This window comes from Rhinolophus sinicus, linkage group LG12 (assembly GCF_036562045.2).
Source record: "Rhinolophus sinicus isolate RSC01 linkage group LG12, ASM3656204v1, whole genome shotgun sequence".
NCBI lineage: Eukaryota > Metazoa > Chordata > Mammalia > Chiroptera > Rhinolophidae > Rhinolophus > Rhinolophus sinicus.
In genome coordinates this window covers 23,981,729-24,009,424 of record NC_133761.1, presented here as the reverse complement: position 1 = coordinate 24,009,424, position 27,696 = coordinate 23,981,729, and the positions used below count along the sequence as shown (strand labels likewise).

The 27,696-nt window shown below is 34.0% G+C and overlaps 1 protein-coding gene across 1 annotated transcript in view; it reads right to left on the bottom strand.

Annotated features, from left to right (window-relative positions):
* EIF3E (eukaryotic translation initiation factor 3 subunit E) overlaps window positions 1-27,696 on the bottom strand; it is a 47,164-nt gene extending 19,468 nt beyond the window's left edge. The window contains exons 1-7 of the mRNA XM_019750651.2: window positions 27,540-27,696; window positions 22,174-22,288; window positions 20,537-20,654; window positions 17,591-17,633; window positions 16,372-16,476; window positions 11,143-11,268; window positions 10,338-10,462 (exon numbers count right to left, since the gene is read on the bottom strand). Coding sequence (XP_019606210.1) covers window positions 10,338-10,462; window positions 11,143-11,268; window positions 16,372-16,476; window positions 17,591-17,633; window positions 20,537-20,654; window positions 22,174-22,288; window positions 27,540-27,629 — 722 coding nt within the window. The 5' untranslated portion in view covers window positions 27,630-27,696. The remainder of the gene's footprint in view (window positions 1-10,337; window positions 10,463-11,142; window positions 11,269-16,371; window positions 16,477-17,590; window positions 17,634-20,536; window positions 20,655-22,173; window positions 22,289-27,539) is intronic.

Below are 27,696 nucleotides of genomic sequence, written 5' to 3'. Positions count from 1 at the left end.
AAACAAATCAGCTACAAGTTTCATTACCTGAAAAATTAAGGCTGAGATTAGGCAGAAAATTTTAAACTGCAATGCTCAGTCAGAACACTTATTTGCCTCTGTACTCTCTTGCCAGATTTCATGTACAACCTCAGGAAAGCATGATTGGTTTCCTTAATATCAGTTTTGAAGTGGCTAATTTTAGTAGGCATTTATGGAACTCACTCATAAATGTATCCATATAGGATAAAAACTAAGTTTATTGTTTGCGATGTTAAACATTCATTTTAACTCATCCTAACTTTATGTCATTGCACCACATATATCTTCTATTTTTCTGGAGGATGACTTCCTTGGGAAATCACTTCTCTATTTCTGTGAATATATGGCAGGCGCTTGCAAAATCTACGTAAAGGGCTAAATAATGAACATTTTAGGGTTTGCAGGCCAAGAGGCAAAACTGAAAGTGTTGTGCAGGTATTTACATGAAGTGAAAACAAACTTCCAAAATATTTTATTGACAAGGCTCATAAATACAACAGTTGAACAGAAAATTTTGTAACACAGGTTTACTAATGTAAAAATGGAATTTCTTTACTTAATTAGGTTCAAAAGTTAGTGACCTGTATCATTAAAATTTATTGTAAACGTTTATCTGTAATGAGATTTTACATATTTAATCTTAAAAAATTTCACGTTGTCTTGCTCCATCCCACCTGGGAGGTGGATCATCCCTTTGCCCAGTAGATCCACATTATGCGTATGTACCTTACCCGCCCATTAGTTACTTAGTAGCCACCCTGGTTATCGTATCCACTGTTGTGGTAGCACAGTGCTTGTGTTCAAGTAACGGCTCTTTTACTTAATGGCCCCAAAGCCATTCACATAATTTTATTACATATATTGTTATAATTGTTCTACTTTACTATTATTGTTAATTTATTACTGTACCTAGTTTAAATTAAACTATTATACAATATGCATTTATGTATGCATGTATAGGAAAAAACATAGTATATATAGGGTTTGATACTATCCATGGTTTCAGGTATTCACTGGGAGTCTTGCAACATTATCGCCCACAGATAATGGGGAACTGCTGTATGTAAAACAATGAGCATGGCTGTGTTCCGATAAAAATTTATGGACACTAAAACTTTCATGTAATTTTCACGTCACAAAACATTATTTTCATTGTTTTCCAACCATTTAAAATGTACAAGCTATTTTTATATCGCAGGCCATCAGAAAAAAGGCAGTGGGCTAGATTTATTAGACCACGGTCCATAGTTTGCAGATCTGGAACATAGCATTACGACGACAACTCCTGACTTCCGAACAGCAGGGACTCCCTACCATCTACGTATGTATGTATGCATGCATCTGCATAGATTGATACATAAAGGAGGGGAGTGAGGATTAAGGGTGATTCTTGTGACGTTATCTTAGTTTATATTCTTAGAGGGATCCGTAATTATATATTTAGGAAAAATACAAGCAAGACCACAGATGTGGATTACAGCCTACACGTGACCATTGTGTTCTTTTGCTCTACTTCCTTCTTATCATGTCCTTTCTTCTCCATCAATTGGAATTTAAAGGCCAGACCAATTTTCATCTTCACTGAACTCTTCTAACTTCTCCAGACCTCACTGATAGCTGGCACACCTATTTTAGCATGTACAATAAAATACATCTGTACTAAGTTATATATGTTCTACACTACTTCTTATGTTATTTGTTTGGGTTAGAAACTATGTAAGAACAGAGGCTATACCACCCCTATTTTTGAAATCTAACTTTATATATATATATATTTTTTTTTAAATAAGAGCCTCAAGTATTTATTGTGTTCTGAAGTGTAATTTCATGATAGGTCGATAAAAATGTTTTAGCTTATTTTTTCTCTAGCACAACCCTGCTCCAGTTGTACAATTTTATGAAGTTTTTCTTCAGTTTTCTAATTGCAAGTCAGAACATTTAGTAATCAAACAGTAAGACAAATATGCCCCAAAATAAAAACATTTAAATATCTATGATGTGCAGGATGTTATCAGAATATAAAGAATAAAAATTCTGCCCTCAAATACACTTATAATCTAGTTGGGGAGATAAGGCAATTGTAAGTTTTTTGTTTAAAGGCATTGCATAATTAAATACCAAATATATGGCAGACACAATATACAGGACTTCATGAAGAAAGTAAACTTGAGTTGGAGCTTGAAGAACAGGCAGACTTTGGATAGGTAAAAAAAGGACACAATGACATTTCTAGAAAGACAAACTAAAAGAACAAAGAAAAGGCAGAACACTTAGTAGAATTTCAGAAGATGGGTTTTTAGATGGGGATCTTAGAGGTCATCCTGAGCTAGAGCAGGTAAAATACCTCCATGAAAAATATCAGGAACAATTAGAAAATACAGGAAAAATAAAGGAAGAAAGGTCAGTCAGGATAAATTCTGGACACTAGTTGACTGTTAATAGTAAAACTTGAAATTTCTTAGGAAATTTATGTTATTTTTATTTAGGAAACAAAACACTCTTGTGTGAACTGAACTTTGAATCTACTTTTTTTAACAACTGGAGAATAACTAGGGCATTGTATTACAAACGCATTCTTTTCCCTAATAATGTCTACATTTGGTGGCAAAGCCTCATCTGTAATAGCCTTCGAACATTGCTCTATCTTATACCTGATACCTAACTTATATATTGTTACATTTACAAGTTCAAAATTTTCAAATGTGTAAATCATCTCCATTTTAGATTCAGAATAAATTATGGCAGAAATGACAATATATATGATGTAAGGGACTATCACCTGCACTTGCATCTAAACTTTCACTTCAAGGACAAAAGTATAATTTATCTCCAAAGTACTGTTCTGTTTTTTTTTTTTTAAAGCCTGAAATCACAATCGATATAAACTATCAATTTAACATACAGTCTATGAACCACATTAAAATGTATTACTGTGCTATTAGAAATTAAAAACAGGAAGAATATGATATTTTCTTCATTAATTTCTAGTATCTACCAGAGACCACTGAAAAACATAATGACTGTAGACATATCAATGCAAATGACATGCTATGTAACTATTCTACTTAATATGCAATCCAGGAAAATGAATGAAATAATGATGTCAAGCCAACTGGGAGTATTTTCATAAAAAGTTAGAATCAAGCTAAAATGAAAATAAGCCATGAAGACATTACTAATGAGGAAGAAAACAGGATGGTAACCTGACAGTATTTTGGTGGAAATTCAAAATTGTAATATGACTGAGTTTCTTTTCCATATTTTGCTAACAGGCTGTTTCTGTTATTTAAAAAAAAAAAAAAGTTTTATAGGCACGAGGGTTCTCATCGGGTGGGAGAAAATGTTCAAAAACTGATTTATGATGATAGCAATCACCACTTGGTAAAGTTACTAAAAAAAAATCACTGAATCATAAACAAAACCTTCTGGTAACCTTAACATAAATCAGAGTAGTGGCATCCTACTATATTAGTAGTCACTATTCTTTTTCACCACTACTCTTTTGCATTAAAAGAAAAAAGCCAGTTTCAACTATATCCTAATAGGCAGTAGAAACTATTAATTTAAAAAAAGTCAACCCTTGTAAATTAATCTATTTAATATTCCGCATGACTAAATGGAAAATGTGTATAAGGCTCTTCTGCTATATATTTTAGTGTCATGGTTGTCTTAAGGAAAAGCCCTTGTATGACTGAGTTAGAAGCTGAACTTGTTGCTTTTCTCATAGAAGTATTTTTACTTGAAAGAATGACAGACAAACCAAAGCTATTTAGACTTTGGCATATGGAAGATATTTTCTAGAAAATGAAGAGTTTATCCTTCAAGAAAAATAAATGATAAAATTAGAGCTTTCAAAAAATAGAATTTTAGGAAATTTGTATATATGTCACTCCTACTTTCCATTATTTAAACCCTTTTAATGGGGTCAGTACTGATGTTAATGAATGTCATTTTTTTGGTATTGTATATGGTCAACATATTTGGAATACTTGTATAACTCACTGAGCCAGTATTTTCCAAACAACTAATGCATGATGTTATAAACTATGCATGGGTAAAAAGATCCATTTAAAGTACAAGGCCGACCAATATATTTTGGAATACCAGCATAGTTTAGAATCCAAAAAACTGAATGATATGGTTTCAGATTCCACATTACAATAACCTTTAAAAAACCACTACTTGTAGAGTTTTGGTGTATTATCAAAAAAAATATTCACAATTATCTGAAAAAGCTATTTTAGAAAAACACCTCTCTATGTATGTGTGAGGCTAAGTTTTCTTCATATCCTTCACAACAGACTGAAAAAAATCAGGTATGAAAGCAGGGATAAAAATCTAGCTGTCAATTAAGCCAGAAATTGAAGGGTCTGCAAAAATGTAAAGCAATGCCACTCTTCTCACTAAATTTTTGGTTTTTTAAAAAGTAGTTTTTCGGTGGTGGTGGTGGTGGCGGCGGGGGGGGAGGGGGGCAAACACTTAAAGAAAAAAAAAAGTTATTTTTCTTAAAAATAAATGTCCACTATCATCAACTTAGTATTTGCCAATTAACATACTTTTAATTTCTCAGTTTTAATTTCTAATACACTATATATCAATAGATTTAGCCAACAAACAAAACTGCACTCACTAAGTCTTAATACTTAATAAAAGGATTCCAAGACCAAAAAGTTTAAGAACCATTTACCTGTAACAATAATATTCCCAAAGATAATTCTGATGTTTATTGTTTTTTCTTCTAAACGTCCAACAGCTCCTCAGTGTGTATATCTAATTTGGGTGTTGAAGGGGGTAAAAGGCTGTCATTGAATGTTCCAATAGGGTCCTATTTGCCTCACAAAGTTAAATGGAGAATTATGTCCCTATATACATACTTTTTGTAATGCTCCACAATGACCAATAAATCTATCATAGCTGAGTCCTTTTAGTGGAATCGTTAAAAAGCTAAACAAAACAAAAAACATCTCACAATTCCTTCCTCAGTTAACTGATATGATAAGGCTACACTTCTGTCACCTGGGGTATTTCAGGTTTTAGAGAATACCATGCAAGTATATATAGTATTTCCTGATGGTTTTTATTTTTTATTAAATCACTTGACATATAAAGCCATTTTCGTTTAATTTTTTTTTCCATTTTTGAAATTGAATTATCAGTTTTAAGATTAATTTCAACATTTTCTAATATATTGCTAATTTTATTTTCATTACCTTTGTTGTGTTTTTCTGTTTTTCTTAATCAAGGTTTTTAAAAGCTGAATTAAGTACTCAAAGCTGTGAATTAATTTCTGAGTGATGCTTTGGCAGACATTTCATAATTATTAACATTTAACCTCTTCTTTGATTCAGTTATTTATACAACTTTTAACAATTTTTAGTTTGACTGTATTCTGTCCAAAAACTACAATCTATTAAGTTTCTTTTTCTTTTCAATTTACTGAGAGATTTTAAATGGCATACAGCATTGTCTTTTTTGTATATGAACCATGGAAATATAAATGAAGGCATTAAACGTATTTGTAGACTATAGCTTGATAATTTAATAAATCTTAATTCTAAATTGTTATTTTAACTATATATATGAGCATGAACCTTTATCTCACTTTAAAATAAAAAAAATTGACTTTTTTACATTGTTTTCCTTTTGTAAAAGTTTATTATATTAAAACTTTCTGTAATCTCAATGAACTACCTTTCTATTTCTAATATCCATTACAAATGGTTCTACTAGTAAATTACATATATTCTGTTGTAATTTCATATAAGCCACAAGGTTGTCAGGAATTACTTTATAGTGTTTCACCCTTATTTGTATTATAGAATTTTCACAATGGGTTTGAATATTTTTTTTTTTAATTTTTCTTGTTTGCATGCTTCCTTTCATTACTTGAAAATATACGAAAGTCAGCTGCATTTAATGTTCCTTTCTGGATATACACATAACTGCAAAAACCACAGAAGACTGGCTCCACTAATAAGTAAGTACCATGGAATGCCCTTTTCTAGTGATTTCTACAACTGAGTTCAGGAAGGGCTGTTTTATCCTTAACCCCTCTACTAGGTGTCAAAAATGGAGCCAGCTGTCACAGACTCCCTCTGGGGGAGGGGGTCAAATCTGCTCATTAAAGGTAGGCTCACCCTCCTATCTTTGATTTTGGGACTATCAATCAACTCTTAAGACAATCCTACAGGTTTTACTATATAGGAGGAAGGTAAAATACAGCATGTTAGTGTTGCTTTTAATCTCTTTTCATTTGAATGCATGATTGACTAATCTCTATAAATACTGAGAAATATATCTGTAATTCTAGAATTTGAAATTCTCATTAAGATTTCTTTTTCTTTTGGGCCGGCCTGGTGACTCAGGTGGTTGGAGTGCCATGCTCCTAATGCCGAGGTCGCCGGTTCGATTCCCACAAGGGCCAGTGAGCTGTGTCCTCTATAGCTAAGATTGTGAACAACGGCTCTCCCTGGAGCTGGGCTGCTGTGAGCAGCCGGAGGTTGGTGTGAGCAGCCGTGGGCTTCTATGAGTTACCGTGTGCTGCCAAGAGCAGCCGGTGGCCAGCGTGAGTGGCCGGCAGCCATGTGAGCAGCGAGCAGCCAGCGAGAGCTGCCCTGAGCTGCTGTTGAGTGGCTGACGGAAAACTAGCGACTGACTGCCTCAGCGGGGGAGCGCAAGGCTCATAATACCAGCATGGGCCTGGGAGCTGTGTGCTACACAACTAGACTGAAACAACGGCTTGAACTGGAGTGCGGGGGCGGGGGGAAAGGCAGAAGAAGGGAACAAAACAAAACAAACTAGTTTAAAAAAAAAAGATTTTTTTTTTTATAAGGTGCATGGACATCTTAACATTACAGATAGGTATGTAGCTGCTTTACTCACTCACCAATATCCCCAAATTTCTTGCAATGATTTACCAATCATTTTTCTGGATATTCCAGATTCACCCAGTATTGGTTAATCTCAACTACTGCATGAGATTGTATTGTCAGTATCAAAAATAAAAAATCCTCTTCTAAAACATAACGGTTGCACAAGGGTACAGGAAAAAGGTACTTCTCAAGAATGAGGGCACAAGGGAAATTAGACTGCCCTCAGAGGATTAAATACACAATGCACTAGAGCAGAGAGATTAGTTAATTCACTAAGAGAAAGCTACCATGTTTCCCCAAAAATACCTGGCTGGGCCATCAGCTCCAATGCGTCTTTTGGAGCAAAAATTAATATAAGACAGCGTCTTATTTTAATATAAAATCGGGTCTTTATAATATAATACAATATATTATAATGTAATACTGGGTCTCATTAATTTTTGCTCCAAAAGACGCATTAGAGCTGATGGTCTGGCTAGGACTTATTTTCGAGGAAACATGGTACCAAATCAGGAAAACTTGAAAAGCTATTAACGTATTCCAATCAATATGGGGTAGTTTGAGGAAGAAAGACAGAAGTACAGTGAGAGGTATTGATCTGAAATGGAATTCATGAAAAGATAAGTAAAAAGCAAATCTTGAAAATGCCATTCGAATATTTACATACCATAAAATGTTCATGATCTGGCCTTAGTGGCAAGAATATCCTTATGAAAATGGACATATTAGGACAGCTTAACCTGATGGTGCCATTAAACATCCAGTCACATAAATTTTCTATTCTGATTCCAAGGACTCATAAAGAAATCTTCTGTTTATCATGCTTCCTATGTCCTAAACCTACAGCATCAGCACAATCTGACCAAATGTTTCATGTACTTAGTCCTCTTAGCACTTATACTTCTCAGTATAAATTATTGTTGGCCTTCTGGTTTTATATATCAGTCTTTTGGAGGCTGGTTCAGCTTTGCTCTTCACCAATCTTCCCCTAGGATACTGCCAAATAAAGCTGCGAGCTCACAGTGCCACAGGCCAGGCAGGACAAAGGTAATACCGCACTTGCAGGATCTTATTTTAGTGGACAATGGCTTTTTTAACCCCTCCCATGAGTTTTTACTTAATTCAACATATGGACTATGATTTATATCTTTCAAGGTTATAACTAACCTATCATAGCATCCAGCAAGCAGTAAAGTATATATATAATTTAAAAATTTTTATTTATACAATTTTAATATACATTGAGTTTCCCACAAGTAGGATTTGAGGACCAGAGCAGACAGAATGAGGCAGTTACGTACAAATTAGTGAGTAATGTGAATCTAGAAAGAACAGTTGAATGCTATAAAGTATCTCCAATAAAAAAGAAATAAACCTAATGCTGTGCAAATTATAAAACTTTATCTTCTGTCATTAACATTTAAAAGTTAATGCTGGAACACAGGCAAAGACCACACACTGTCTTCCACCACACTCAATGCCATGTAATTTTTGTTTTCACTTTTCTCAAGGAAAGAAAAACATAATTTCCTATTAAAAACTCCTTTGCCCATGTTCAGTTTTATCATACTGGATCAGTATGTCATGTTAATACTGACTAAATACATTTATACTGAATTTAAGTTGTAATGTTAATATGAAAAACAAACCAGCCATATGTCTGTTAAAAGTGCTTCTATTTGCTTTTATTTAAATTCAGGGGAACACTTAGCATTTAATGCAGACAACACAATATACACCATTTAAAAATGGCTCTCTGTTTCTACACACAAAAAAATTACTGGCACTTCATGGATGGCCAAATATTTTTTTAACTGTTATTACCACTAATTACTTAAATTTCTCTTAAATTCAAAGTCCTGTTAGTTAATGATAACAACTTAACTGCAGAGGTCAAATATTTTAGTCTTAAAAATCTTACTAAAATGAGCATTTAAAGACCATGTTTATTAATGTGACTAAGTTTAGATTATGTCTCACCAACTTATGCAAAAATATTGCCACAGAGTAGTAATTTATGTTTAAGACTTTGAAAATTACAAAAACAATTTAAAAACAAGATGTTCAGTCTTCATTGATGTTTTATATCAGAAGGGTATGACACCATCAATTCCTAAGCTTACTTTTATAAATAAATATGCATTTTGGAAAAAAAGATAAAATGTTAATTTAACAATCAATAATGTGACAGACATCAAGTGAAATGTATTTATGTCTTCATTTGGGTTAACAAATAACAGAAATAAAGCTCAAAGTGTTTATGTGAAATTTAGCCAATACAGTCAGTATTAGCCAAACCATGAAGCAACTGCTAAAGTACGTTATTATAATCTTCGGCTCTATTAATATAAGCATGTGTACTGGTCACAGAAGCTAATGGTGCCACTGTAATCCATAAAGCTTAGATCTACCCAGTTTCCTCCAAAATAAGGCCTAGCCGGACAATCAGCTCTAATGCATCTTTTGGAGCAAAAATTAATGTAAGACCCTGTATTATATTATACTTATTATATTGTACTATACTATACTATATTATACTATACTAAACCCAGTTATATGATAGTAAAAGAAGACTGGGTCTTATATTAATTTTTGCTCCATTTAGACACATTTGAGCTGATTGTCTGGCTAGGTCTTATTTTCGGGGAAACACAGTAACAATCCTAGAATGTAAAATTTCAATTTTAAGATCGTTATAGATAAACTTGTGATTATCTAAGGAAAACAACCAAAATACTAAACAATCAGAAAAACTGTTACTTGATAAAACCAAACCAGATATTTAGCCTGAAGGAAGGAGAGACAAGGAAAAATTATCCTCAAAAATCTGAAAAGTTTTCTAAAGCAGTCTTGCTTTCTGTTATTTCAATCAAATACGAAATAATGGGCAGAAGATTCAGAGGCACTGATCTTAAGTGGAAAAATAAATTTTTAAAAATGATTTCTAGCTAACAACAAAGCAGTGAATTTCTTATCGCTAAAACTGGATGATCAAGTAATGATACAAAAGGGATTTTCCTGGGATATATATATTCCTTCTAAACAATAGCCCAGTGCCTTAATTCTAAAGCTTTAATATATAGATGGATTTCCGGGGATCTTGTGAAAATGCTGATTCTGATTTTGTTCCTCTAGGGTAAGGCCTGAGAATCTGCATGATACTTACGTTGTTGGCCCAGGGACCACACTGAAATAGCACTTTCAAGGGCTCAGAATACATGTTTATCAAATAATGTACTTAAGAGTTACATACAAGCTTTTTTAATTAACAAGCATACGGGTATACACCACATGAAGAGGGGAAAACATGGCTGACAACGAATTCAAATGTCAAAGTGAAATACATTTTTAAATTAAAAAAAAAAAAATATATATATATATATATATACACACACACATACTTTCATATAGTTAAAACCTAAATTATATAGTAAAATAACTCACTGTGGCTGGTAAAGGAAGAGATCAATAATGTTATCGCGCCCTTTGGGGTGGTTGAAGAAAACAAACAGAGACCAGTGAATAAGCCACGTTCGCTGCTGAAGAGACTGGAGCGGAGAACTCACAGACTAAAGGGTTAAAAAAATGTACACATAAGAAATATTAATAAACAAGAAAGAGGCAACGGAATAAACACTGCTGACCTCAGAATTTTAGTGAAAAACGAGAACCTTCTAAGGCATGCAATAGGATCATTACCATCCAAGTCCAACCTCCTGGACCCTCTACTCTGCACGATCCTCAATATTCAAAATTTCTCTGTTCTCAGAGACAGATTTAATAATGTCCACTAAACCATTTTTACAGAGGCTGTAAATTATACTCATTTTAGAAAACATCTTAAAAGCAAGAAATGAACTAAACACTCCATAAGAAATAGTTTTATTAGACAACTGTAGATGAAAACTGTCATCTTCTACACTTCCAATAATAAATAGCACTAACAGTGTTGTGTCATTTTCACTGATTAAAAAAACAGTAGGTTGTAACAAAAACGAAAACTGAGTTCTTTTCTCTAAGAGCCAAAAGAAATCTGACAGCTTCCTTAAAGCGGATTCAGTGAAACCAACCAACCCACTAACCCACTGATTTTTATGTAAGGTCAACAAAAGCTAATCTGAACATTTTAATTTGGTTTGTTTCTTCTTTCTTTCTTTTCCTTTTTAAAAGTATACAGTGTTTCCCTTATCAGAAAGTATGAAAAGCACATAGACATTTCAGAGAATCACCCTAAAAAAGTTTAACTCACGTTATTATCTATGGTCTCTTTCAACCGTGTAAGGTCTTCCATGGCTGCATCCCAATTCTGCATTAAAATTTCAGAGGCTAGTTTTCCCCAGAGTGAACTCAAAGCATTTCTATCTGTTGCTGGAACCTGTTTAAGATATCATAATTAATTATATTTGAAATACTCCGGAAAAGAAAGATAATGTGTATTTTATACCCTACAAATCCATCTAGCCTACTAAAAGACTAGCTTTCTACCCAATACTCCAGTTATTAAGTCCTATTGGATCACACTGGTTAAACTAATTCAAACAGACTTCCCTGATCTTAATTATACTAAAAACACTCAAATCTGTAATATTCAGCCTAGATCAGAAAATAAAGAATAACTTAAAACAAGGATACCGCACTAGTATGTTTGTGGTAACCCATTTCAGATAATTTATACACAACTAATCAAATTTTAGGCACCTAAAAACTTTGGAAACAATTAGATTCAGAGGTAATTTGTTGCTAAAAGCACGGGACTGAAGATGTGGGAAATCAAAACTTGTGGGTCTCATTGACAATTTAGAGAAATTATTACCAGTACAGAAAAGTTCCAAACTATGACATAAACAGAAGGGACTATGGAGACAGAAAAAAAGGTCTGCTGGTTAATAACAATTAATTATTATCAAAGAAATATGTACTGAACAATAAAAGTTCACTTTCTCATATAATCTTAATAAAAATCATAGAAGGTAAATAATAATTTTTATCCTCATTTTAAAGAGGGGAAATTGATGCATGAAGAATGTAATTTGCCCCCAAATTATACTTCAAATCATGAATGCAAATCATGAATCACTGCAGTCTTAACCTACACGAGGACTGAGGGCCACCTTACCTCTTGTCGCCACACCTATAAAGACTACGCTAATAAAAACTAGTAAAGTAGGACACCCAAAGAAAAGCAAGAGAATTGAATAGTAAGACTCTGAACGGATCAGGTGTGCTAAAGAGCAGAAGCAAGTGAGGGCAATGGAGGTAGAATGCATTTCTGCACTCCAAATTAAAATGTTGAATTTAATTTTTCATTGAAGCATTTACATGACAGTATAAATGTAAAATACGAGTACTATCAGTATATGTTATATTTTCAAATTAAGTAAAATTGCATGGGCAGAACTGGAAATCCAACCACCAATAATTCTGGCTCTACCACTTACTATAAATAGCTGAACTATGTGTACTTTAGCTTCCTCATCTATAAAATGGGGATTGTAATATAACCTACCTCAGCTGTTGTACAATTTAAATGACATAGCAAATGTGAAGAAATTATAGTATCATCTGATAAATAAAAGCTCAGGAAATGTGATTACCAAATGACAATGAGAACAGAAATGATGATATCAGAGTAGTATAGGTTGTCTAAACTATGAGGACCATAATAATATTTAATACTGACTCTGCCTATACTGAGGTTCTTTCTTTGATGGCAGTAATTAACTCAAATGTACAAAATAACATTAAGCAAACTCTAAGAACCAGCAAATAACATCCACTAAAAAAACTTGTAAATGAATATTCATGACAACTCTATTTGTAGTAGACAAAAACAAAGTAATCCAAATGTTCTCAATAGCTGAATACATAAATAAGTTGTAGTACATTCATATATTCACAGAATGGAATACTACTCAGCAATAAAAAACATCAAACTTCTGATACACACAGTAACAGAAGAGTCTCAAACACTTGCTCATCAAAATAAGCCAAGCACAAGCTTATGTATCACTCCACTTATACGAAATTCTAGAACAGGCAAAACTAATCTAGAAGAATAAAGAACAGATCAATGGATAAATCAGGATAAGCTATGACTGCAAAGGGGCACAAAGGGTCTTTCTGGGATAACAGAAATATTCTTTATCTTGATTTGGTGGTAGTTGCACAGTACGTGCATTTGTCAAAACTCACTGAAATTAAAAAATTGATTTATAAAACCACTGTTCAAATTATAAAGGATAAAATGTTTGATACTTACAAAGAAATGAGTATTAAAATATTTCTTTGAATCTAAGATGCCATTAATTTTAAAATAACACTACTATTTTATGTTTCTAAAACCAAAACCACAACCAATTCAAGACACATCCCAATTTCAGATGTTAAAATGTGATAAATTTTGTATCTGAGAATCAATATGAAATAGGTATCTTTTATAATGACATTATCAACCTGGATAAATCAGATCTAAAATTTTGGCCAATATCCTAAGGTTCCAAAATTCATCATTATGCAAGCTTTCTTGAGTCAAGGAAGAGTACCTTTAAGTCAAATGGTAGGTACTTAACAGTAGATAAATTTTAAATTCTGAGCAGGAAAAAAACCTACAAAAAGGTGATCACAAACAGTCCTAGTATCTTAAAATCACTTTTATTTCAAACAGCTGGTGGGCGCGGGGAGGGGTTATATTTTGGAGTCAGACCAAAGGCCACAGCAAGGGTAGATTTTAACAAAATATAATTCAAATGCAGTGTTAAAAACTTTAAAACAAAAATGTTTAAAAATTTCGACCAAATCTGCTTCACCAATGTCATTTCAAATTAATGTATTTCTTACAGTATAAATCAAAGAAGTTTCACATCCAAATAGGGTGCACCTAAACACTCCCTGCTGTATTCTAAAAGCCACCAAGTCTTTTTAAAATAAAGGTAGATTCTAGGGTCACACAGCTTTAATTTATACAACACTGACCTACAATAGGTCACTTGGAGAGTCAAGTTCTAATCTCAGATCATAGTTACAATGGTTCTTTCATAGCTTATGTTTCCCTAACCATAGATTTAAAAGAATAACCAATCACCAGAAAAGAATTTAGAAATGAAAAACGGCTATTGCAAAAAAATAAAATTAAATAATAAGTAAAACTTTGACAGTATTCGTCCTAAATCCAAATCACGACTTTCATCTTTGCTATTAACAAAATCTGAAAAAAAAACCACATAGATTTTATAGTATTGCCTACCTCAACAACAAAAAAAGTAAAATAATGCATTTTTTTAAAAGAAAACAGCTTTGTTAGTCTCTATCAATATGTCAACAGGAAATAACCAATTCCTACCTACTTCAAATGTTTGAGGCACAAGATGGGGCAAAAATTTAAAACTAAATTGCACATAATTTCTAAACACTATCCAATGACTATAAGTTGACTGCTCTTAAATGTAAAATAATTAATTTTGTGTTCTGATCTTTTATTGGTATTGAATCACTTAACCAAATGTCATCTGAGATCCAGCACAAGATTTTTTAGGCAATGTAAAAGCTTAAAACTAACCCAGAATTTTTTAAGATTGGAAACTAACTTGGATCTTCATATCTTAAAATGTAAACCTAAAAACTCCCCAAACTTTTAAGTATGTACCTATCACTTGTAGAAATTTTCAGACTTATAAAATTATAAAACCATACTACATAAACATAATGATACTATTAAAACCAGAATACGTTATATGTGTTAGGATAAAAGCTTTTTGTAGCAGCACAGCAGGTTTTTTAATCCCCAAAAGGTTCATGCGTACTGCTCTGGCTCACGTCCATGTCATTACAGTTGGCTCTTCATACTAACCTGCTTTCAAGGGTGGATATGCTAGAAGAGTTTCAATATCTGGATTTCCAGCAGTTACCTTAAGTTTCCATGTCTTAGCAAAATGGCACATTCACTCACTGACCAGCAACAATAAATTTACTGTGCTAGAACTCTAACATGACACTAAATCTTCATTCTCAAAATTCACTCCCAGCATTAACAAATGATATGAATAACCAGCTCTTTTCATGTACCTGTAATCATATCAGGCTTCTGATTTTACAATCCTGGTTTAAGCTGTTTACATTTCCAAAGTAATCAACTTTTCCTCTCCTAAATCCTTCATAATATTCAAAGTAAAACTGATGGAATTTTCTGATAAGTCACTACAAGTTTAGCATCACTGATTACCTTCAATGCACTTGCAAGCTAACCACAGTTAATCTGTAAATTAAGAATTTGCTTACAAATGGGAGCAAGAGAAAAATATTAATTTTCCAAATCTTGGAAATAAACTGAAAATCTTTGTTTGAAGAATGGTAGTTTTAAAAATGAAAGTTGTCTAAGTACTTTTTATAAGTGTAGGAATTACCTGAATTAATAACACCAATTCCCCACCACCACCATTAAAAGAAAAAAAAGAAGAATATTTAATTTCCAAGAGAACAATCCAAATAGCAACCATAAGTCTTTTCTTTGTGGCATGTGGGACTAAAAGAAAAAAGGCACCACAAAATAAAACAAAAGAAACAACTCTTCCAAGGTTGGAAGACACAAAGTTCCTGTCTCAAGAGGAACTATTTCCCAACTTCTAGGATTAACTAGAGAAATCAGAGACTTAAGCAGTTGCTTACTAACTCAAAGTGAGTAACAAATTAGAATTAGAATTTAAAACCAGAGCATTTTGCTAACTCTACAGGCATTTATTAATACAATGACCTAAACAGAAGGCAGAGTGAGAAAGAAATCTGTCAATATGAAGGCCTGATTTTTTCTCCAGCTTCACACAAATTCTCCTTTTCTAATAAAAGAACTGAATCTAGGAACTTGTCAGACATATGACGAGAACAAACAGGGCACATTATGATTAGGAATTTGCTCTAATAGTACCATTTAAACCCATCTACCCTCTACATAATGAAAAACCATTGAACTTTGTATTCTAATAGCTGAAGGTAGAAATGGAAAAGAGTTGCTATTGAGGCATAAAATCTTTTCAAATATCATTTTCCACAGTTGTTCAGAACAAGTTAAAGAAATATGCAAAGCATTAAAAATTGAATTCTGGATTCATTATCCAGGTACAATGGATCTGTTTAATAAATATTAAGCACTCACAAAGTGTCACTCACTGTGCTGTATGGTAATATTGTAACAAATTCATTACATGATAGAATTCTGCCAATGCTAAAATCATACAATTATACATAATACAACAAATTAGCGGTTCCCACTTTTGAGGATTTCAAGGTCAAGTTCAATTTCACTTCAAATTTTGAGGCTCTGATATAAAGTTTCCTGTACCTATTTGTTTTTTCTTGGGGAAAATTTTTTCCCTCTCTCTTTTTACCAATGACTGGTGAAAACAATAGACAGACCCAAATCTATAGACATGTTTTGAGAATCCAAGGGAATCCCACAAAAGAGATGACAAAGAAAAAAATTACTTACCAACACTCTAAAGAAGTAAAGATATTCTGCTGCTCCAGAGTAATTCCCACATTCATATTGGAATTTTGCATACCTGTAGAGTGTATCTAAATATTCTTGCCTAAACTAAAAATAAATAAGAAAGAAGGCTAAAGTTCTAGTTTTTAATTTTGAGTTTTAAAATTCAACCCATTTACTCGTTTAAATGCCCTCAGAAGTCAGTTCCTTCAAAGTATCCCAAAAGTTCCCACCAAAAATAAACACCATGATCAGAGAACCACATAACCCTTAAAACATACATCAGGAATTGGTGGATTTAACATTGACAGTTCTGGGCTCTAAGAGTTATGAATTGTAATGACACCTACTTTGTTACGATACAAACTTGAATAGCTACTGAAGGTCTGATATGTGAGACCCTTAGCTGGTGACTGAGCTTAGTCAACTAGCAAACATTTGCATCCCTATAGGTTTGGTGATTCTGTACGAATAATATGTACAGTAAACTGTTCTCTCTGAACACTGGCCCCAAAATCATGCCAACTCTTAGAGCTGATACAAGCAATGTCAAAGTGAATAAACCTAAGAGAAAGGCTCTGAACTAGATCATTCGAACTAGATCATTAACAAATTCACCACACATTTTACATGGAAACCAGAAAAAGTAATTTGCACAGTGGTCAGCAAACCGCTTGTTACAGTAATTGTTAAATGAGATAAAACTTGAATGCAAGTTAAAAGAGGTAACTGTATATAAAGTCTCACAATCTGAGTTAACACAAAGGACAGGAGATTGGGAGATGGCTAGAAAAGCCTGTAACATTCCTTTATTTGTGAATTTGGGGATTTATGAAGGCCCTGATAACATCCAGGGCTACAGTATTCTACAAGGCAGCCAAAATATTAATTCTATTGCTCAAGGCATTTCTCATTCAAATTTAGTTCTGTCTTTACTTACTTGTTAATCCATCAGACATATAAAATGCTAACTATTATACGATGATTCTGGAAAAAATAAATCAAAAGTTTTAAGACTTTCTGTTATCTAGTAAGTACTATAATTAATTTCCTATCAGCACCAATTTTTAAAAACTAAAGTTTCAAAAACATACAGGCATTAGGATTAATAAATTAATCTGTAAATTGTATTCTTGTCAAGCCAGGAACCTATCTATACTGCACTATTCTTTAATTACCCTTATAATATGACAACTAAAAAAATTTTAAAGATACCACTTACACCATGCTTGTCCGCCAGGTAGTCAAATAGCATACGGCCATCCCTTAATCATAAAAATACAAAAGTTACTATCTTCTAGTCCACAGAAAACAAAATAAACATATCCTTCTAACTTCTTACCCACATAAAGCCGTATCTTAATACCTAAACACTAGAAGTAAAAATATGATTTCTAGAATAAAATAAACAGAACATTACATGTTTTGAACAAGGAATAGGAACTCAAGAATTCCAAACTTTAAAATTCACTTTCAAATTTCTTTGGTCCTAATTGAAAATTACGTGTTCTGTTTCACATCATCTAAGATAAGGTCTTGAGAAGTTTTTTAGGTAATAAAACCTGAACATGTTGACTGTTGTTATAGTGAGGTCAACAACCTACTTAGGTAGCAACCTACTGAAAATGGTACAGATGGTCCCAGATTTAAGATGGTTTGACTTACGAATTTTTGACTTTGCGATAGTGTGAAAATGAAATGCACTGCAAATTTTGTATTTTGATCTTTTCTTCGGCTAGCGTTATGTGGTGTGATACTATCTCATGTGCTGGGGAGCAGCAGAGAGCCACAGCTCCCAGCCAACCATGTGATCACAAGGGTAAACTACTGATACTCTGCAGTATATTCTTTGTGTTAGATGATTTGCCCCAACTGCAGGCTAACAAAAGCGTTCTGATAACGATTATGGTAGACTACGCTAAGCTACGATGTTTGGTACGTTAAGTGCATTCCAAACTTAGGATATTTTCAACTTAACGACAGGTTTATCAGGACTTAACCCCATTGTAAGGTGAGGAGTATCTATATTTGCTCTCTGGAGGGTACATTTCCAATAGATAACATATTCTTATTATGGAATAGAGATTGGAATAAATGTACTGTACAAACTAGCAGGAATTAGCCCTATATACAAATTTTGTCTCCCTCCCAAATTTGTTACTACTACTCACAGGATGGTGATTTAGCCAATTTACTGGTGATTTAGCCAATTTACAAGATTAATAAATCATGCCTAACTTATATATCTATACTACATGCCCTATATAATCATTACCGATACCAAAGTGTCAACTCAATTTAACTTTTTTTTTTTTAGCTTTGCATAACTTGAGATGTTGGCAGGGTGGCAAAAGACAATTTGGTGACAAAGACACCAAAGAATAAGTGATATATGGGTCCAGTTGCCCACATTGTGGGCATTTTCAAAAATGAAAATATTATCTTATGTTCCTTATAAGAAGGAATGCTATAGCATGTCTTTCAGCAGCACAATTTTACTTATGTAATGAGGAGTGGATATGTTATCACTAAAATTAACATGAACATATTATAACACTGAATATGAAATATGCATGAAATTTTAACATAAAAAGATTTCAAAAAAACTTAACACTGTCTGTGGATCAACTTTGGTGACATTCCTCACACCCCTCAGGTATATAATCACTGTGCCCTGGCTGATGGGGTATTTCTGGGAAAGTGTGAGAAGGACAACACTATATGTTCAATGAAATTTAAAAAAAGGGAATCGGCAGGATGAGGTTATTACTTTGAAAATAAGTAATCAGTTTAGAAGTTTAATTAAATTACAAGCTTTAAACACACAATTCTATCATTTATCTCCAAATTAGTGCCTATTAAGCTACAAGAAATCCTCTTTCTAATATTTGGTGAACAATTTTCATATTCATCTTATTCATATCTTAGTCCCAATAACTGTGTTGAAGTGGCTAAATTTAGAATTTAAATCCTAAACTTTCTGTTGTACCCTAACTTCTAGATTATTTCAGCTGTTCCTCTGTGGACACTAACATATGACTTGAAGTTCTATAATTACTTATTATAAGTATATACAGGCAGCTTAGTATTGTGTGTGTATATATGCACATGCACACACACACACACACACACAGATAGCTATATATAAAAATATATATTGTACGATAGCTTTATAAGATACAGCTATTTCTGTTGTATGTATATATATTGCCTGTATATATAGTATAATATGGTGTAGTACAGCATGATACATTATAATATGGTATGAGCAGTAGTGAAGCGTTTACTGCTTTTTGAAAAAATATCTGGTAATACTTTCCCAAATCACAAATAATTCAGAGCCAACCTCTCTAAAAATTTGGTTTGATTATGTAAGACCTAAAGGTAAATGTGGCAAAATCTTCAGCAATTCCTCAAGTGAATATATTGGTGGCTACAATTTACCACAATAGAAATATTCAATTTCAGTAGATTTTTATTTTTAAACATTTTTAATAACCTAAAGGGCTTCAGTTAGTGGTATATATTAAGTCAGAGTAAGACAACATGGTTTCTTTGGAAACCAAACAATAAGTCTATTTCTAGTTAAGGGGAAGTTAGGAATAAAATAACCTTATCAGTTCTACTCTACCCTCCTTGGCCTGGGCATCAAGGTTGGAAGGATATGAGAGAATGTAGCAAACTGATAAAGTAAGCTCAGGTTTTCCTTACAGCCAGAACCCATGGGCTCTAGGTACTGCCCAGAGACAGTTTCTCAACCTCAGTAACACTAACATTTGGGCCAGATCATTCTTTTCTGGGGGGTAAGGTACTGTCTGATGTGTTATATATGTAGGATGTTTAGTAGCATTCCTGGCCTCTCCTCAGTAGGTGCCAGTGTCACTTCTCCTGTTGTGACAACTAAAAATATCTGCAGACATTGCCAAATGTCCACTGGGAAGGTGGGAAAGAGGCAGAACTGATGTAGTAGAATCAGCCTGGGGTAAAGGGTAAATAAATTCTAAAAAGAATTTAGTATTAATGTTTATTATTAAGGCCTTTCTGGCCCTTACACAATAAGGATAAATGAAAATAAACAAATAGATAAAGGGATCCTTTAAAGTTTGAATTAACATTTGTATTAATCCAGAAAAGAGAATTTCTAGAATACAAATTAAGAAGAGGTTACCTGGTTGACTGCATTTGCCGTGTAGTTTCTGGATCTTCAAACATCTTCACAATTGGTTCTGTTTCTGCCTGAAGCTGTTTCAGTTGTGCAACAACTGTGGTTCTTTTTTCTCTCAAAGCTAATTAAAAATGCAAAGGAGTGCTATAACATTAAACTATACTGCTCCCCATAAAGATGTCCCTGAAAAATTTTCATTTTATTTAAATTGTTCACCTTATGTATTTATCCCTAATACATTCATATGCCAGTAACCATCCACTCAAGAAACTGCCCCAGGTCAAATTTCTCCTTTCTAGCACTGCAAAGGCACAAGAAGGAAGAGAGAATCCTCTTCTTACTCTTAAGAGAAACTGGGGAATAGACAAATACAGTCTGGGGCAAGGAAGCGAGGCCTGTCAAGCAAACAATTATCATCTAATGCTACATTAGAGAGATCTCATTCCCAGTGTTTTTATATTTGTTTTCACTGAATTCTCTCAGGTGAATAATGGTATTACCCCAGAGTTCTCAACAGTGATTCAGAGGAATTTACATATCATTACTACAGGTTTTCAACTAGGTTGAATAGAATTTAAACCCAATCAATAATCTCTTTTTTCACTATAAATGTAGTTCCATAATCTCTCAAACCCAATTCTATAGTTTCTTTTTACTGCATCACAAAGAGAGAAAAATCACACATAACTTAACCTGCTAGCATGTTTTAAAGTTTCAATAAGAAATAATTTACTTTTTCATCACAAACTAAAATTTAAAGAGCTAATTTTACTGCAGGGAACTATAAGTCACAGTGATTAGGTTTAATATAATAATTCTGCATTGCATATCACAAAATATACACTAGAACAGCATATCTCAAACACAAAAGCGGATCTGTGATCAAATTTTGAGAAATGTCAATTTAAACAAAGTAAATTGTACTTCTCTACTGAAAGAGTTCTTAGAATCTTTAAAAATGCTATGTGCATAGAACAAATGATATAGTATTTTAGTATTTTGCAAACTTATAGGGCCATTTTGGTTTTTTTTTTTTAAAAGAAACATCTATTACCACAGGAAACAAGGATTTGGAAAACACTATACTGTTATCAGTCTTCTCCAATTTGAGTGCTGGGCCTCAGCCAACAGTTTCTGATTACATAGATCTGGGGTATGGCCTGAGAATTTGCATTTCTAACAAGCTCTCCCTGGTGAACTGATGTGATGATGCTGGTCCTGGGGACCATATTTTTTGAAGACCATGGCTATATTCCCAGATATTTCAAGATGAAAAATAAATCTCTAAGGCACATAAGAGACTAACTGAAATAGTAAACAACAACAATAAAAACAAACCTGCAGTATTCTCAGATAATTCGAGGTAACAACCCGATTCATATAGTACAACTTTGATGATCTATACTATGAACTGAAAGCACTTGATGACCATGTTTTAAAGTAGTTTCACATCTTTTATGGTAAGCAAATAATATGCTTTAGGAAACCTATAACCTTAATATTACCTTTCATCCCGAGGACTTTTAAATCATTCAAATACTTATTAAGACTTTTGGCTAATGCTCTTCTATAAATCACCAACTTTAATACACACATTCTCATTTCACAAAACAAGCTTCAGTTCTAATAACAAAACTTACCATGAGGAATATCATCAGAATAAAGGTTTTTGTATACATCCATAGCAAAGTCTACCATGTTGGTATCACTAAGAAGGTCCAATTTTCCTTGTAACAATTCTTTTTCATTATATATCTGCAAGAAAAAATTACTTTCTGATAAATATATTGAAGTTCCCCCAAATAAACTGATTAATACTAAGACTAGTTTACCTGGAAATATACTTCCTGAAATACTATTTTTTAAATAGAATACTATATACTATTAATTCACCCTCTTGTAAGAAGGCAATCAATCTAGACATAAGAATACTTTGTTTATCTAATAATTTAAAAATGAAGGCAATTACACAATGCAAAGCCTTTCTCACCTACTTCTGATTTATTATCTTATTTATGTGTCCCTACAAGCCATCTTTTACCCTTTCTAGAACAGGACTGTGCATAAGTAACCACACCAACTCCACTGATAAACACATATAGTTGTCTCCTCTCCACATCCAGGTAATTAGAAACCAACTTTTTCTTTCTTTTTTTTTTACTGTTTTAATATCTACATCCACATTTTTCTTTGAGGAAGCTTTTTCTTTACCCCCATATATTCCTTTACTTAACAGTCACAGTCCTTTATAATGCCTCCCCATCCACACCACTGAAACATAACTAGTATCCATTCTCTAAGTCAACCACATCATATCAGGTTTTCGCTATGCAAGGAGTTCAAGAAACATAATTTAACCCATAGTACAAGGACCAAATAAGTAAACTCACATAAACATGAAGTGTATTGAGCAATATTCAAGGAGTCTATACAATAGTATTTAGAGATAGTAATCGAAATTTTAAAATTTAATCAAATAGTCATCAACGTAAGGCTTCAGCAAAAGAAAAGGTTTTTGTACTAAATTTAATTTTACCAAGGGGAAAAAAAATGCCGGAAAATTCCACAACCTTTCACTGTCCATCAAAAGAAAACATGAAAATGGTCAGATGGTATATAGTCATGAGATCAGAACTGAATCTTCCAAACTACATAAACAATTCCTACAAAACAGTATAAGACAATCCAATTGAAAATGACTAAAACTTTAACAGGCACTTTAGAAGAGTTTAACCAAATGACCAAGACCGAAAAGGTTCTCAAGTTTATTAATCATAAAGGAAATGCAAATTAAAACCACACTAAAAACTAAAAAGACTGACAATGCCGGAGTAACTTTATCTCCTAAAGTTAGACATACATTTTGACCAGGCAATTCAGCTCCTAGGTACCCAAGAGAAATGGGTGCATATATTCAAAGGACATCTCCAATAATGTTCATAGCAGCGCTATTTGTAATAGCCGAGTCCATCAACGTTAGAATGGATAAACTGTGACATTCTCACAATATGCATTAACAAGCATCATTGAAAATCAACAAACCCCTGCCATCCTAACAACTTGGATGTCCTTCACAATGTTGAATGAAAGAAATCATACAAAGCAAGTACAGGGTGGTGTATGCTTAATTCTATTTATATAAAATCAAACACAGGCAAAACATTCTAGCATCAGATCAGATCAGGTGTGAGTAATGATTAAGAAGGGTCAGAAGGAAGGCTTTTAGGATGTTTGTTCATGTTTTACTTACTGATCTGGATGGTGGTCACATCAGTGTGTTCACTTTGGGAGAAAAGCACTTATATTAGTGCATTTTTTTGCATGAGTGTTACGCACGATAAAAAAGTTTACTTAAAAAAACTGAAGCTCCCTTTCAGTCTGCCCTACAGAAACCCTAGATGAAAACACCCTTTTCATAGTAATATGCCACCTCTCCTTGATACCCCATTAATAGCTTTTAATTTGTATTGTCTCTCCAACTGTAGGTTCAAAGCACTGCTCCTCTGCCATCAGACCTTACAGGCCTCTTCATAAGTCTACATCTACTTATATCACCTTCTCTAAAATTTGCCTCATAGACACACTTGTTCTGTAAAGGGCAGATAGTAAATATTTTACAATTTGTGAGCCAAGAAGCAAAAACCAAGAATACTATGCTTAAGTACTATAAGAAACAAATTTCAACAATTTCTTTTCCTTTTTGAAATAAATAATAATAACAATGGAGTAAATTTTTTTGTAATGTAGATCTATTAAAGAGAAGAATGGCATTCTTTTTGGGGCAGAAACTATTTCACTCAACTGGGGTATAACATTACAGTGTTCTGTAATTGAAAATGTTTGTGAACGTTCACTTGTTAAAAATTACTTTTAGCTTACAGATCATACAAAACAGGCAGAGAAGGCTGCATTCAGTTCACAGGCTAGTTTCCCAATCCCTGGTCTATTAACCCCTCGAAAACAGCTATTTTTAACAAATTCAAATATTCTGACATCTCTTCCTGCTACCTCCCACAGATCTTACATCCATACTGATGATTCTCCAAAAAAAACTCAAGCCATAAAATTCCTTTATCCCGCAAATTACAACTTGCATCTAGTACCTCATCTCTAAGACTTCCAACTTTAACTCATCACCTCTTTCAGCATTACCATTAAAATGCTTCCCCATCTCATCACGCCCTCTGCTTTTTCTAATTTTTATATCACCTTTTTTGGCTGTAACTTTCTATATAAGTTTAGCTATCATTTCTAACTATTTCAAATATTTTCTCTTTAGCTATATCATTGGATTCCATCCATTTTCTCCAACCAAGCACAACTCAATGTCAATCTCTAGCTCTGGGGAAAAAAGTAATCTATTTCTTTGTTTTGGTTAAGAATGACTATAAAATGTTTCAAAACTAGGCAATATATATTCAATCACATTTGTGCTTTTCTCTGTTGATCAGCAATCCATTTCATTTCTAAATGATATTTACAAGTCTATCTCCAAATATTTCTACACCACTTCAAAAACCTTCCACTGATCCTCTCACTCTGAGAATGACCATCATTCTCTACAAATGTATGGTTTCCAGCCTCAGCTGGGCCCTCCAAACTTACCAATCCTTGTTACTTGTCTTTGGTTGGTTTCCTCAGTCACTCCTTAAACCCCCAGTTGGTTGTCTCACTCCCCTCTCAGACAGGATGGCCTAGCCTCCTGATAGAAAACATTCAGGAGTATTTACTCTGTCCCAGTAGGCTAGGTGCTTTCTATGCATTCCCTCATGTAATTCTTCTAACTCCATGAGATTCATGGTAGTACCAACATTTTATGCATGAGAAAGGCTTAGTTAAGATGAGAAAGAAACTGCTCTTAAGTGCACAGAGGTGTTACACAAATGACAGAGCCAGGATCCTAATCTAAGCAGAAATCCAGCGCCCAGGCTGCTGAACACTGCCTGGTCCTGTACTTCACCTGAGAATAAAGAAGAGCAGATACAAATATGTATTCATTCATTCATTTATTACATAATCATTAAAAACCTTTATGCCAGACTCTACTTCCTGTGCTGAGAACACAGCAAAGTATAAAACAAAGTTCTTGCTCTCATGGAGCTTATATTCTCCGACACACTACAAATATGCCAAATTGTTGCCCTCATGTGTCACAATCGCTGACTCTCCCAACCATCTAATCACAACTCAAAGCCTCTCTTCTTCAAAAGTCCTTTTGCCCACTGAATAAAATCTCAGTGTTGATAGCATACTCTTCCAGTACTTCTCTGACATTTCCTAATTTTTGCCTTATAATTATAGACCTTTACCTCCTCTAAAGTATAGGTGAATTTTTAGTGGTGAGATGTCTGGATTTTACGTTGGATTTATCATACTTCCATGGCAGCCCTATACTTAGTAATCACTAAATATGCCAGCATCTGTCTGTCTTCCTCTTGGTGTCCTATGAACATCTTACCAATATTCTCTCCAAGGAAGAGGGTATTGGGCGCAGTATCTTCCACTGATTCTCAGCGGCCAATCATAGTTTTGGCCTTGCCCTATGAAATACTAATTTACACTTACACATTGCTCCATTTTATCTGTCTTGAAAAATGAAAGTGTAAGGAACACATTACAAAAATATGAAGTTTGGCTAGTTTAGAAGCATTTCTAGAAGTAGCTGGTAAAGGATTTCAAAATATGGTATTTCTCTATTCCCTGATTTGTGGTGAATTATCCTGACTTACCCAGGAAAAAAACAAAAAACAAAAAAACAAAACAAAAACAGAAGGCAGACTAGATTATTATATTCAAGCTCTAAAATATAGGTGTTAAGTATATCCCAGGTGAAGAAAAACCAAGACAAAAACATATCCTTTCAAGATAGGCTTCACTTGAACATTTATTGAAAATGAACTTTGTTGTTCCCTAACATCAACAACTTTAAAGTTATCTATATGTTTAGAAAAAGATAAACGAATTTATGTAATAAACCGTAAATACCAGGAACCCTCGAAAAGTTATCAGAACAATTTAATGTTTGTTTGTTGGGCTTTTTTGTTCCATTGTTGTTGGGACACATAAAAGCTATTCCCCAAATCTCGAATTCCTTAAGTAGACCTATGTTGTAATCTGCTTCCAGAAATAGAATTCATTTATTTTTCTGGCCAATATTCTAATCCCTTCATCACAGTAATACTGTATTATAATTATTAAAATGCATCAATTTCGCAATAAACACAAAGTATAACTAAGTTCAACATTTTAAAACTGTTAGGACTCATGAATTTTTTTTAAAACGAGGTACCAGAACCACATAGCTATTCAAGGTAGTCTAGATTTCTTGAATAGCTAAATGAATGTTGACGACCAATTCAAATCACACGAAATCTATTTATCTATAACTGGAAAACAACTTTTAGGGTAAAATTTTGTCGGGTTAATTTGCTTTTTGTTTCGTGGGTTGGAGGTCCCCTTCCTCCCCCGACAAAATAGGCTACGCCTGTAGGAAGTAGCTACTCATCGAAAGACCAGGACTACTCAATGCAAAGAACTCACAACTTTCTGGCAACCAAAGTGCTAGATATTTAAGTGGAAGAAGACCATGCCAAACGATCCGGCAAGCCCAGCACACCCTTGCCACAGTTCCTGGAAAAACAAAGTATCAAAATCTCTAACCCTCCCATTTGTTTTTAGAAGTCGGCCCGAAGCTCCGGAAAGCTCGGGCGTTATCCCCGTGAAGTCGGCAGCGAGTCGTCCACCTCCGACAGGAACGGACGCGGAAGTCCCTTGGACACCGGCACCTCAAGAAGCGAGGCGAACACCTCGTTCTCCCCTGGGGGTCACAGTGCTACCTCTCTCCACCTCACGGCCCAAGGCCGCGGTACCAATCAACTCCGACACAGGACCACACCGGCGGCCGCCTCACACGTGTGTCAGGCCCAGGGCTCCCGCCACTGCCTGTCGGCCTTGCCCCGCATCTCCCGCGCTCCCACGGCTTCCTCACCCTCAAAGCCCCGCTCACCTCCTTTACGGAGAGAAACTCAAGCAACGGAAAGACCAAATGCCGATCCAGAAAGTGCGCGATGCGGGTAGTCAAGTCGTACTCCGCCATCTTGTCAAGGAAAAGGAGAGTCTCCCCTCACTAAAACTTTATTGACAGCGCCGACAAAGGAACAGAC